This window comes from Lepidochelys kempii, chromosome 2 (assembly GCF_965140265.1).
Source record: "Lepidochelys kempii isolate rLepKem1 chromosome 2, rLepKem1.hap2, whole genome shotgun sequence".
In the NCBI taxonomy this organism is placed as follows: Eukaryota; Metazoa; Chordata; order Testudines; family Cheloniidae; genus Lepidochelys; species Lepidochelys kempii.
In genome coordinates this window covers 267,302,922-267,316,854 of record NC_133257.1, presented here as the reverse complement: position 1 = coordinate 267,316,854, position 13,933 = coordinate 267,302,922, and the positions used below count along the sequence as shown (strand labels likewise).

The 13,933-nt window shown below is 43.0% G+C and overlaps 1 protein-coding gene across 9 annotated transcripts in view; it reads left to right on the top strand.

Moving 5' to 3' along the window:
- The window catches only part of MAP4 (microtubule associated protein 4), a 276,274-nt gene that overhangs the window by 232,584 nt on the left and 29,757 nt on the right, over positions 1–13,933 (top strand). For 8 of the 9 annotated variants that reach the window (XM_073329155.1, XM_073329157.1, XM_073329156.1 and 5 more), the window contains 2 exons: positions 11,564–11,664; positions 12,803–13,015. In XM_073329155.1, the coding sequence (XP_073185256.1) occupies positions 11,564–11,664; positions 12,803–13,015 (314 nt within the window). The remainder of the gene's footprint in view (positions 1–11,563; positions 11,665–12,802; positions 13,016–13,933) is intronic. The other variant, XM_073329162.1, reaches the window with a different exon arrangement.

Below are 13,933 nucleotides of genomic sequence, written 5' to 3'. Positions count from 1 at the left end.
CTGGTGCGTCTACAGCTACAACACGATCATGACAAGTTGGAGGTCTGGGGCCCAGTGGCAGGGAAAGTCTCTGGGATAACTGGAGATCTCCACTTGGTGCAGCCTTCATCCGCTTTCACAGCCATTGAGATCCAAGGACCCTCTTCCACCTGATTCACCATTGAGGACTTGGGGGACTATGCTTTGTCTGGGACCTCACCTCAGACCTGTTTGCTTTGGGAGACCCCTACCAGGAACTTGACGCTCCCGACAACTTAGCTCTGAGGTTCATTGGAACACGCAAGCCCCTTCACCACAACAAGAGAGCCAACGGTATACTAGGCACTATGTAAACAGATATAGAGATAAGATTGATTACTCTTTCAACCTCAGAGGAACTGTGATTATACTTTCTTCCCTCACATACTGAAAATAACATAGTGGACTATAATTCCTGAAGTAGTAAGTATATGACTCACTTTAGCCAATGGCATAACTGACACTAGTATCACCGCCATTTTGAATAATTGAGACTTTTCTTCAACTTTTAGTCTGTCTCTCATATTGGTCCATACATTTATATTCACTTAGATCACTTAGTGCCCTATGAGTTGAGACCCTCTGCCAAGTTTTCTCGTGGTGGTGGTTTGTTTTTTATGTAATTGGGAGGTGCTTAGATGTTGTCTTGGGAAGGGGGAGTCACTAGATATAGTCAGTCATATGACCCTCTCATCTAATTGCTGGCCATTTAACAGTTCATAAAGTTGTGTAACTTTGAGTTTCATTATCATTAGAAGGAAGGAAGAATTGATAAGCGAGATACATCAGTGGTTTAGCCAGTCCTGTTCATACCCCAGTGTCAAATTTCAAGTGCAAAATGGTGCGATTCAGTAGAGTACATTTGTTATTTATCTCTAAATATAAAAGTTTATCTTATTGGGCATGCGAGCATAAGGCTGAGTTTGGAGAATAATATGTATTTTTCTCCAGTGCTCATGATAGTTGGATTTCATAGTTGCTAATGGACACTAAGCAAAGTTCCCCCCGCCCCTCCAGTTCTTCTTGTTGTTTTTTCTTGCTTGAGTGAAGTGTAGAGCTTCAATAAATGAGCCTAAATGCACAGAATTCAGGCAGAGAGGTATAAATCGGATATTCTCAATACTTGATGTTAAGTGAACGCATACAGGCTGATTGAGTTACATTCTCTGCCAGATAAAATGCTTAGTGATTCTGTATTTGGGTCAGAGAGACTTAAACTTTCTTTAGCCTTTTTTTGGAAAGGGGAGGGTTGAGGATTGTACCTCTGCTTAAATTGAGCTGTTATATTTGTAGATAAACTTTGTCTTAAGAGTCTTAGACAAAGAAAAGGTTTAAGTAGTGTTGTTTTTTGCTGTGCTGGTGCAGCAGCTTTGTGTGGGGGAGAGAGGGACAAATTTAATCTAGTGTGTCTTGACGCAACATTTCTGGTTAAAAACATTGTTTAAAGCATCTGCATTTTGTTTCAAAGGCTGTTTGGTTGTATTTTAGTTTAAGAAGAAGAGTAAGGATGATCATTCCCTTATTGCTTAATCTACTGCTTTTAAGGATTAGAGCAATCAACAGAAAATCCATTTTGAGAATTATGGAGCTATTTCAGTGAAAGATGTTTCAGTTCAGTTTAGCCTGCTGAATATCCCTTGCTGGGAAGCATACGGAGTTGAGAGCATAACCTCATTCACAAGCGCATTTGAATATGGCTATGCCTCCATTTTGAGGCACGTTAATGACCCAAACATAATCAGGCAATAGGTGCCAGACAGGTGAAATAAATCCTTTGTGTAAAACTGAAGTGAGTGTCTCCTAGGAGATGAGTAGGAGGACAGGGATTTAAGTATTAATGAACTGCTACTCCCAAATATTTTTTAAGACACTAAGAATTCATGAAGTTTTAAAGAAAACTATATGGGAAATAAGACCTCATCTTACCAGAGACCTTTTTTTCAAACATGCTGCGTATGTATAATCATTCCTACCTTCCATCTCCACCCCACTTTCCTAGCTTGTGCTCACTATTTTAATTCAGCCAGACATCCCCAGATGCTTAAGAATTGTAGCTGTAAATACAATTTCCTGCTTTGAGACTTTTAAGATGCAGATGTATTTTTCAATGTGTCGTCCCTCTTGGCCTTAGAATGAACTTTGATAGTGTTTTTTCCTAGGTGTACCAGCTGGTGTACAATATTTAAACTACTTTATCTTCTAAAATGTACAACAGCAAAGCAGTGACACCATCTAGATACATCTGAGAGTGTACTTCTATAACATGCCTATCTTTAAAACTATGATTAGGAAAGAGAAGAGAACATAAACTGTAAAGCTGTTCAAGCACAGTGCGTGTCCATCGTAGCTTTTTCACTCAAGACTGTATCTTCTGTGAGAGGATGGTTCTTGTCAAATAGATTGTAGCAGGGACTTGGAAGTTTGGAGATCTGTATTCTACGCTTCTGACTCACGGGTGTCCTAGGCCAAGTCACCACCTCTCTGTGCCTCCATTTCCGCATCTATAAAACAAAATGGGGGGATAATGCTTACCCAGTTGTAGTAACTGTATTGAGATCTATAGATGTGATTTAAGAATATTTCCATGTCATTCTTCCTTCAGGTCATGCTGGAAATGGAAATTTCCCTTTTCTCTCTCTTGTTTCCCTGATGCAAGATGCTCCATTCCCTTTTGATTTTAGAAATACATTTGTGTGTGAGAAAGTTTCCTTAGTGTCACTTTGAGTCAGGATAAACTTGATTTAATCATTCAGTTCATGTCCTCTGTCACATTACCAGACTTCAAGAAGATATGTAATTAATCATTTACAGTGCAGACATCTTTCTCCATTCAGTTCCCAATGTAGCTTTGAGATACTAATAAATATTTGAGACTTTAAACAGAGTAACACTTACATGAACAGTAAATGGCCCATTCAATCTTAGTTATGTGCCAGGTTATTCATTGTTTTAAACCAGTTCCTTTTTGGATAAAACTAGTTTTGAAAGCATTTGTAGCTATTTAACTACCCCATCCTGTGGAGTGACCATCATAGTTAGCACTTACTCACTGCCTTGTGTTTCCAATATGCTATACAAACACTGACTACTTAATGCCCACAGTAGTTCTGTGAAGTATGTATTATCCCATTTAGACTGAACAATTTTAAGTTTTAAAACAATGGCGCTTTGTCTTTGTGTTCAGCACATGTGTCTGCAATGGCACCTTTGGTAGTGGAAAGCAGTATTGCTACTGGGTTATTCAGGGAAATGATGGTGGTGCCAACTCAAAAGGTCGGCATGACTGATAAGTCTCACGTCTTCCCTGATTGAGCATAAGAATGGCCACACTGGATCAGACCAATGGTCCACCTAGCCCACTATCCTGTTTTCCGACAGCAGCCGGTGCCAGATGCTTCAGAGGGAATGAACAGAACAGGGCAGTTTATCAAGCAGTCCACCCCATCATACATGTTGACATCCTCATGTTGCCCTGCTGAGCAATTCAGTTACCCTCCTGTATACTGAAAGCTCTTATTTAGGCATCAGCCATAGCTGAGACTGTCAACCTTGTATGGAATCAGCAGCTAGGTTCTTGCTACTATTGTGGAATGGGGAAGTTATGTGCCTTGGATTGCTAGGCTCAGAATGAAGAGAGACATGTAGAGAGCAGCGAGATTAATTGCTGTATGCTTCTGGTTCTACCTTAAATGTTCATTCTTACCTGATATGGAGGTCAGACGTGATTTGGTACTGGAAGTGTAGATGGATTAGAGAAATCTGATCTTGAGAGGAGGCCAGTTTTATATCAATGGAAAGAAAGTGCCCCTTTTCACCAGGAGACTTCTTTCTAGTCATTAACTGAAATCTCAATATCTCTTTAACTGGTCATAGCCTATGGTTCCATGGTCATATTGGCTGGTGCTCTAATTGCCCTTTATCCTAAAACTCGGCCCTAAAAATTTGCAGGGTGGTGAGCTTAGGGAATTTCTTAACTTCTGAGTGCGTGATTTTTGCAACTTTAATGTTCTTTTAACATAGTTTGTGAATGTGTGTGCATGTGTACGCATAAACCAATTCATAGGTTTTCAAAGTAGCAAACTGAAAAAACAAATTCCATCATGTGGCATTGTATTGACACCCTGTCACGGGGTGCATGGCTGGCACCTCTTCTTCTGGGCCCAGTTGCCCTCCCGAATAAGTCCAGGGAGACTTCAGCTCTGTGCAACACCCATGTCTTTTATTCTTTAAGCATTTTCCCACCACTAGTGTCCAACTATATACAATCCTTACAGGTTTCTTGCCTACTTGCAGGCTGGGTCAGTAACCAGCTAGAGGCCTTCCACCTCCCTCTGTGACTGACCCCTCTCTCTGGCTGCCCCAGCTCCTTGTGGCTCTTTCCCAGCCTTTGTAGCTCCTGGCCTCTCAGGCTGGCAGGTGTTGCCAATTGCCAGGCTTTTCAGCCAGCTCCAATCTGGCCTTATCTGGAGCACTGTGTCCAGTTTTGGGCCCCACACTACGAGAAGGATGTGAAAAAATTGGAAAGCGTCTAGCGGAGGGCAACAAAAATGATTAGGGGGCTGGAGCACATGACTTATGAGGAGAGGCTGAGGGAACTGGGATTGTTTAGTCTGTGGAAGAGAAGAATGAGGGGGGATTTGATAGCTGCTTTCAACTACCTGAAAGGGGGTTCCAAAGAGGATGGATTTAGATGGTTCTCAGTGGTAGCAGATGATAGAACAAGGAGTAATGGTCTCAAGTTGCAGTGGGGGAGGTTTAGGTTGGATATTGTGAAAAAGTTTTTCACTAGGAGGGTGCTGGAATGTGTTACCTAGGGCGGTGGTGGAATCTCCTTCCTTGGAAGTTTTTAAGGTCAGGCTTGACAAAGCCCTGGCTGGGATGATTTAGTTGGTATTGGTCCTGCTTTGAGCAGGGGGTTGGACTAGATGACCTCCTGAGGTCCCTTCCAACCCTGATATTATATAATTCTATGAATCTATCCCCCTTGACTGGGGCTGGCGTGACAGTGGCTGATTAGGTGTGTCTGCACCAGCATCCTGCCACACACCTCCCCACTTAAGCCGCTTCCAGGCTTGGCTTTGCTCGGCCCCGCCTCCCTCTGCCTGGGAGGTTATTCCGGGGGAGCCCCTCATGCCCACCTGGGGGGTCCCCGGGCCCATCCTTGAGGGGTTCACCAATCCCTCACCCACAAAAGGCACACTGGGAAGAGGATGGGCTGCCCCACAAGTCTGCGGTGACCCAGAGGTCCTAACACCAGTCACAGCCTCAGGTGCGTCGTCCTGGCTGTTCCCTTTTCCTTTCTGACGGGGGACCAGGGCTGGGACAGACCTAGCCAGGGCTGGGGCAGACCTCGCCCAGGCTGCCGAGTGCCTCAAGTTCTGGTTCCCGACCCAGCGAAGTTCGGACCTCCCCGGGTGGGGGTCCCACCTTCAGGCCTTCCTTAGGCTCCTCCCCCTCTGCCCCTGGGGTCTCCTCCCCTGAGGATTCTAATTCAGGGTGCTCCTTTTGGTCCCCCTTCTACTCTTGTGCGGTCTCTTTTCTGACTATGTTGTCTAGGGTCTAGATCCCCTTCTCCCTGGGGCCATGGGCGGTCCCCCCCCTTGCTTTGGGTTACTTCCCCTCTTTCTCCCAGTGGGTCTCCTCCCCATGTCTTCCTTCCCTTTAGGGACGGGTTCCCAGTCCGTCGCCAGGACTATGAGGTAAGATAACCCCTCTAATACCCTCACCCGTTTCCAGGAGAACTTGCCCCAAACCTCTAGGGGCACCTGGGCCATGGGACAATACTCATTATCCATGTGGATGAATTTGAGTGTCATCCTCTCTCTGGGAATAAGCTAATGTGGCTTTATCTCCTTGGCTGAACGAGCAAGTGGGCGGAGGTCGTGTCTTCTAGTCCCCTCTGGGCTTTCTCCCCACCTGCATGGGAATGGTGGGCAAACCATGCCTCTTCTTCCACCCCCCAATCTCAGTCCAGCCACAGAACTCGGCTATGCCACATTCCATCACCGGGCAATCACGTTTTTTATGTCCCAGCTGCCCACAACACCAGCATACAAGCTGTCCTGGGCGACTAGGGGCACCCTTTGTCTCTTCTCTCCGTCTCTCCACGCTCTTCCCAAGGGGAGGGTTCTGTGGGTTTCTTCCCTCCCCCTGCATCCCAAGGTATCTGATTCGCCCTTGGAGAGAAGTCCGCTTCTGCATACTCCTCTGTCAGCTTGACTGCGGCCTCTACAGTGTCCGGCTGGTGTTGCCGGACCCAGGCTTGCATGCTCTCTGGGAGGCTCTGCACAAACTGTTCCAGTATCACCTGGTCCGTGATCTGCTCCACCGTTTGGGTGTTAGGCCGCAACCACGGTGTGGTCCAGTCTGTCAATTTCTGGGTGAAGGCCTGGGGCCCCATGCCTCCAGTCCACCTGGCTGACCGAAATTTCTGTTGATGCTTCTCGGACAAAAGCCCCACCTGGTCTAGGACGGCCGCCTTCATGGTGTCCTACTGCCTGGTTTGTGAATCAGTCAGGGCCATATATGCAGCCTGTGCCTCCCCAGCGAGATATGGGGCTAGCCGTAGGGCCCAGGTTGCCCTGTTCCATCCAGTGCCCACGGCCACTTGCTCAAAGTTACAGAAGAAGGCCTCGGGGTTGTCGGCGGGGTCCATTTTACAAAGGCCCAACCCCGTAGTGGGGGTGCCATCTCCCCACGAGGAACTCATCAGTTTCTGCAGGAGTTGTTGCCGCACCCCCGCCTGCTCCTTAATAAAGTCCTGCACAGTCTTCTGCTGCTCAGCCTGCCAGGCGCGTAGAGCCTGTCTCTCCATCTGGTGGGATTGCTGGAAGGCCTGCAGCGTCTTCTGCATCTCCTCCTGCTGCTGAGTCTGCCACTGCAGGGTTCCCTCCATCTCTGGGTCACCAAACTGTAGCTCTGGCACAAAAGGATCCTGGACAAGCCTCCACATGTCACGGGGTGCACAGCCAGCCCCTTTTTTTCTGGGCCTCATTGCCCTCCCGAATAAGTCCAGGGAGACTTCAGCTCTGTGCAACACCCATGTCTTTTATTCTTTAAGCATTTTCCCACCACTAGTGTCCAACTATATACAATCCTTACAGGTTTCTTGCCTACTGCAGGCTGGGTCAGTAACCAGCTAGAGGCCTTCCACCTCCCTCTGTGACGGACCCCTCTCTCTGCCTGCCCCAGCTCCTTCTGGCTCCTTCCCAGCCTTTGTAGCTCCTGGTCTCTCAGGCTGGCAGGTATTGCCAATCGCCAGGCAGACATAAGGCTTTTCAGCCAGCCCCAATCTATCCCCCTTGATTGGGGCTTGCGTGGCAGGGGCTGATTAGGTGTGTTTGCAGCAGAACCCTGCAACGCACCCACCTTGTTTGCCAGCAGGGTTGGAACCTGTAGATCTACCCACAGACTTCTGCCACTTTCCTTTGGGTTTGATTTATGTTTGAGGCTTGTGTAAAGACAGCATTTGAGTTAGAGATGTGGTGTTAGAGATGCAGAGGGGCATTGTTCTGCAATGTACATTGGCCAAACTGGACAATCTCTACACAAAAGAATATAAATGGACACAAATCAGACGTCAAGAATTATAACATTCAAAAACCAGTCAGAGAACACTTCAACCTCCTTGGTCACTCAATTTCAGACCTAAAAGTGGTGATTCTCCAACAAAAAAACTTAAAAAACAGACTCCAACGAGAAACTGCAGAATTTGAATTAATTTGCAAACTGGACACCGTTAAATTAGGCTTGAATAAAGACTGGGAGTGGATGGGTCATTACACAAAGTAAAACTATTTCCCCATGCTAATTCACCCCCCCCCCCCCCCCGTTACTGACACCTTCTTGTCAACTGTTTGAAGTGGGCTATCCTGATTCACTACAAAAGGTTTTTTTCTCCTGCTGATAATAGCCCACCTTAATGAATTGGTCTTGTTACAATTGGTATGGCAACACCCATTTTTTTCATGTTCTCTGTGTCTGTATATATCTTCCTACTGTATTTTCCACTCCATGCATCTGATGAATTGGGTTCTAGCCCATGAAAGCATATGCCCAAATAAATTTGTTAGTCTCTAAGGTGCCACAAATACTCCTCATTATTTTTGCTGATACAGACTAACACGGCTACCACTCTGAAACCAGTATCCTACTAGCTATTCCCATTGCTGTGATTACATGGAGTAACAATATGGCCAGTACAATTGATCCCAGCATTATACAAGTCATTTTCTCAGTGCCAGGTCATTATGTGGAATGTCCTTTTTCTTTCTCCTTCAAATCCCCTTCTCACTTTTCCCCAAAGGGATTAATTGGCTTCTTTTTGCTGGATCAGCTGAGCTGAGTAGTTTCACCATCAGCAAACTCAGTGAGAAGCAAGAGCTGGAGTAGACAAAGAAAGAATTCTACTCAGAAGAGTGTAGCAATAGACTTCATTGTAGCTTTGAACAAAAATGTCCTTGAAATACCTTTTGGTAGGTTAACTGCTATGACTGGAGGAGCTAATAAACTGAAAGGTCTCCTCAATGATTCTTACAGACTAATGAACAAATTTGATTAAGATTTGGCAGCTTTTCCTAATGTTCCCTGTAACTAGCAGTTCTTTCCAGGCAGTGCTGTCCTCCATGTTTGAAAAGAGAGCAGCCTAGTAATTAAATGATGAACGAAGGCAAATGTACTGATGAGCGTGTTTGGTGGTTAATTAAATGAAAGAAAGAGAATGTACAACAAAAATGCCTGTCTAATGTCCCTTGAGGCCCTGCCAAACTCCCCCTTCCCCATCAAGTTTATAATGGGAAAGGAGACACCTGCACAAATGGTGTTTTCTTGGTTGGCCCTTTGTGGTCGAAATTGCTGCTGTACCTCACCAGCCTGGCATATATAAGAAGGTAACTAATGATGATCTACACAAATCACCTTCTAATTCATAAAGTAATAGTGACATCTCCCAATGTAGCTCCATCATCTTAAAATATCCAGGCTTTCATAGGTGGCATGATTTTTTTAAACTTCAGTGTTCTGTTAAGATTTTCTTTCCCTTAAGTTATTGTTAAGCTTTTAGAACCTTAACACCATTGTCTCAGAATTTTCATTCTGATTATGCCTTGGTTGGAGTGAGATTCATTTACAGTGTCCAATGCTTACTTCCATAGGTATGGATTATGCTGCTGTCTGCAAAAGAAAGGGGATTTCATTGCATTACTTTTGTACTCCAAAGGCAGTAAGAAGCTAATCAGGAATACATCTGAATAAGATTCAACTGGGTGACTCAGCCTGTGCCTCAGTAAACAGCTTCACGTTATATACATGGAATGTTCAAACATTATCATCAAACAAAAGGTTTGGTGTTGCTGCTGAATTAGCTGAAATAAGCAGCTGATATTACCTGAAGGCAATTGCTAATGGGTGGAGGGTCATCTTGGCATCTGCGGTACCACAGAGGCCAATAGGCAAGATAAAGATGCGTGTTTTTATGTAAGACCATTATAATTTTGTACAAATTTGAACTCATAAATAAAACTCTCTCCAGATCCAAGTTTCAAGGCAGAATAAATACCTGTAGAGACTTAGCCTCAAACAACTAATGGACAGAAATTTGCTGTTCAAATCCCAGAATTGCTGACAATAATTATTTCCTATTTTGCTGCTACAGTTAAGGTTGACAAACTAAGGGGAAAAATATAATGGTTTATTGAACTTCAGTAGAAGTTACTTGTGTGTATGGGCCAATTTAGATTAGTTACCAAAAATAATTGGGCGCTCAGACTATTAGAACGTGAGCTGGTCAGTGATTCTGGCCTCAGATGTACAATAAGAAATACCCCCATCAGTTTCAGTGCTAGTTTTTCTATGGAAAAATTTTTGTGTTTAGAAAAGAAACTGCAGCTCTGTAACTTTTAATGTAGTTTGGGGCTTGGGAAAAGGAGAAAAGCTGAATATAATGCAAGAAAAAAGCCCCCTGTAATTAGTATAGGGGGAAGAAAACATTAAGTATTATAGAGCAACACCAACTAGACAAAAGCAGGTAAGAAACTAAACATGCTTTTGGATGAGCAAAACCAGCTCTGCGAGTGTGTGTTTAAGGCTTTGCCTCTGTGAAATGGACAAGCCAGAAAATATGAAATGTACACTGCAATTCTTGGAAGACCTTGGGAAGGGATCTTTTAGTTGTTCAACTCATCACACATCTGTTCCAGTAGACTCTTACCATGGTAGTAAAACATGACAATCTGTTGCATAATTGATATTCTTTTTTAGAAATACCTTATGTTCTTATGTTTAGAAATACAAATGTGTCTCTGCATCTTACTCTCCAGATGACAAGGGAAACTGAGTAAACTTGTGAAGGGTTTTGTGGGCCACATGGTTCAGAGTTCAGATACCACAGAAAGTGCAACAGTAAATCACTTCATAGTGTAGCAGACTCTGCTTACAGTTCTGATATTGTAAAACTGGTGACAGTGAAGCAGACGTTACTTTTTTTAATGTATCGCAGGGTGCAAATTGCAATTTTCTGTTCTAGTTGCTCCACTTTAGATCTTCAAGTGCTTTTCTATTTTGTGCCAAATTAAAAGATTTGGGAAGAAAAATATCATTAGGTTGCTATTTAAAGGGTTTTGCTGGGTGGGGGGGAGGGGATTTGTCTTTCACTGGTGTTTGGACAGTGTTTTCAGATACATTTTTTGGAAGTGGACAGGGACACATTTAATATAGCTATAGCCCTACTTCTTTGTGAGAGTCAGTAAATATAATTTTGATGCCTGGGAATTTAATGACATCTTTTCTTGGAAGAAGAACCGTGAAGAAAATTAGAAATTGTGGTCAAAATCCTGGCATCCCATGACTATGTAACCCATAAATTAAAGCTTTTTGTGCTTTGAAACATTCAATGCCGAAGCATGATACATCTAACAACTTCTGTACTAATACATTTCTGTACTATTTATTTTATGTCTAAACATAATTGCCACATCTCTACCTTTTTAACTTCTACTGCTATAACAGTCAAATAACTTTGACTGCTGGGAATCTCCCTTATTCAGAGTGTAAAATTTGGATGTGAGGAACTGCCATATAGTGTGACATAAGAGGAACTAAAGTCAGAGAAAAGTACCACCAGTATCACCAGTGTGGATATAAAACAGGGACAGCATAAAAGTAGTTTTATATTTTGGGGCTTTATACTCTGGGCTGAAATTGGTCCAAGTAAATAAGCAACCTATATACCTAACAATTTTTAGGTACAACTTATTAAACAATGAGTTTTCCTATAGACCTTAAAGAGTTTTTCTACAGATGTTAATAATGGCTCATTGGGCCAGCTGTTAGTTTCTCTAGTTAAACCATTTGGGAAGTTCATGATCTCTGGAAAGGCTCATGAAAGGCATTCCATCTCCCAAGAGCCTTTCTAGAAGCAGCCGTCATATAACCTTAGCTGCTCTTTGTGCAGTATTTGTCTTTCAATGCAGTTATAGTGCCATTTTTAAAATAAATGAATTTAAAGGAAGTTTAAATATATATATAGGTGTCTTCTTTTTTTGGTCAGCAAAACCAGAAGAGATAAAACCGGTGGAGCTTGTGACGGGAAATGACATCACAGCACCTCCAAACAAAGAGCTTCCTCCAAGCCCTGAGAAGAAGACCAAGGTAGGTGTGCCGTTATGTCATGGCTTCTTTATACCCAGCTCTGTGGGTTTGGTTTCCCCTGCCTGCTTTACTCCCTGCTTCTTAAGCTGTGATGATACACTTCTGTTTTCTGAGCTAGTGGCTTCTGGGAAGTATTTCATTTGAACACCAAACAATGTAATTCAATTGTAAAGTTACAAACAAATTGGCTTTCAGTAAATCTAATTAACTGGATTTAACCCAACAAATTTATGCTCAACTTAAATGTAAAATAATTCATTGGGCAATGTCCATGGTGGGGAGAACAATAAATTTTCATAATGACATTTCAAGAATATTAATATTTTGATTCACTTGATAGTTTCATTATTATTAATGTATTTGTATTTCAGTAGCATACAGGGGTCCCCATCAGGACCTGGGGCCCTAGTCTGCTTGGCATTGTACAAACAGTTGTTCTCTACCTCAAAGAGATGGTAGCACTCAGCAGAGTCTGAACCAGAACTCTTACTGAAGTTTTGAACCCAAACAGTAATTTCTATATCCGTGAATGCCATGGTTTTACTCTCATTCACATTGTCACCTGACAAATCCAAAGGAATAGGCTTCAAACAACTAAGCTCCAGTTTTTATTAAGAGTTGATACCTAAGGCTGAATCCAGGTCACATTGAAGGGACTGGGAATTTGGTCATTGGTTTAGATTAGATTAGGATTTAGATCTTGCACTGCATTATATATGTATAATTAGACAGAAATGTCCCGTTCATTGAGCATAGGACTAAATGTCAGGAACTCCAAATATTAATTGTAGCTCCACCACTGACTCCCTTTGGGGCCTTGATTGTCTCTGGGCCAAATTCTGGTCCCATCAAATTTAATAGCAAAACTCTTATTGACTTCAGAGGGCAAAATCCTGGTCCCAGTGTTGCTGTTCCCCATCTGTAAAACCGGTAATACATTACTTCCGGTCAATGTTATATGCCAGCTCTCAGCCTTTCTTTTGTTACGCTCAGAAGACAGGATGTTTAATGTTTTTGTTTCCTCTAAATAGCATTTTATGTTCCTTGCTGCTTAACATTTTTGTTTACAATGCGCTATTTTTTTCTTTTTGTCTATGTTTGTGTTTACATTGGATGTTGCTTTTTGAAAAATGTAAAGCCTTCAGCATCCACACCATCAGCAAAACCTGCAGCAACGAAAACCAAGCCACTGTCCACTACAAGCCCCAAGCGGCCAGCTTCTGCCACACCTGGCCAAAACAAAAAACCCACCAGCCCTACTGCAGGTCCTACTTCGGCCACTACTCCCAAACGCCCAGCCACCAGCACTACACGTCCCTCCACTTTAACTCCTAAAGACACTAAACCAAAGGTAAGAGAGAGTATTTCACTTGCACATTGAAGCTCCAAGGCTTGTAGACCAAAATCCAGGTAACTGTTTTATCTAACTAGCAACAGTCGATAGAAATCAATGGTAGTATAGTTCTAGAGACAACAATGGAATAATAAGATTAAAGCCTGAGCTTGCTATCAGATCTGCATGGTTACAAGATTCTGCCTCCATGGATCTGAGGAGGATATGTATTTTGGCACTGAGGGGTAGGAAGAGCAGAAGAGCATTGAAACTTGCCTCTGTGTTTTTATGAACTACTAAAAGGTGCTCAAGAAAATTCTTTATTTTTTTACATTTAAAACAAAAGCCTGTAACCTTCTTTGTTCTGCATTATACACTTCAGAGAACTGCTGAATTAATGTGATTGAATTGGGAACTTAATGTTCAACTCCACATTCTATAAAAAGAGCTACACCAAATAAGTCAACAAGAAAACTGGGAAACCAGTAGGTGAATAAGACCACTGGGATGTGGGAGGGGGAAAGGTTAAGAGTACTGGATAGCTACAGTCTAACAAGGCAAAGCAGAGACTATTACAATAACAACTGGGGTTAAGCTATGGTCGGGAAAAGTCATCTTAAATATGAATAAGGGACTGGAAGAAGCTGCCGAAACAGGTTGTAGAAATCTACCATCACTGGATGTCTTCAAGATACAGATTAATCACCCATTTTAGGTAATTGTGACACAAAGCAGGGGTATAGACTAGGTGACCGAATAGAGATGCTTCTACTCCTAAATAGCTCTGTGAAATCTTCTCCAATGTCTTCCCAAATAAACACCCTGAAGAATGGCCTACCAACACTCCCCTTGAGATAAGCAGCAGGAATAACCTCCCCACCCCACGCATACATACGCTAATGGTGTTTGCAGATTGAGTGCAATCCTTCCAATTCA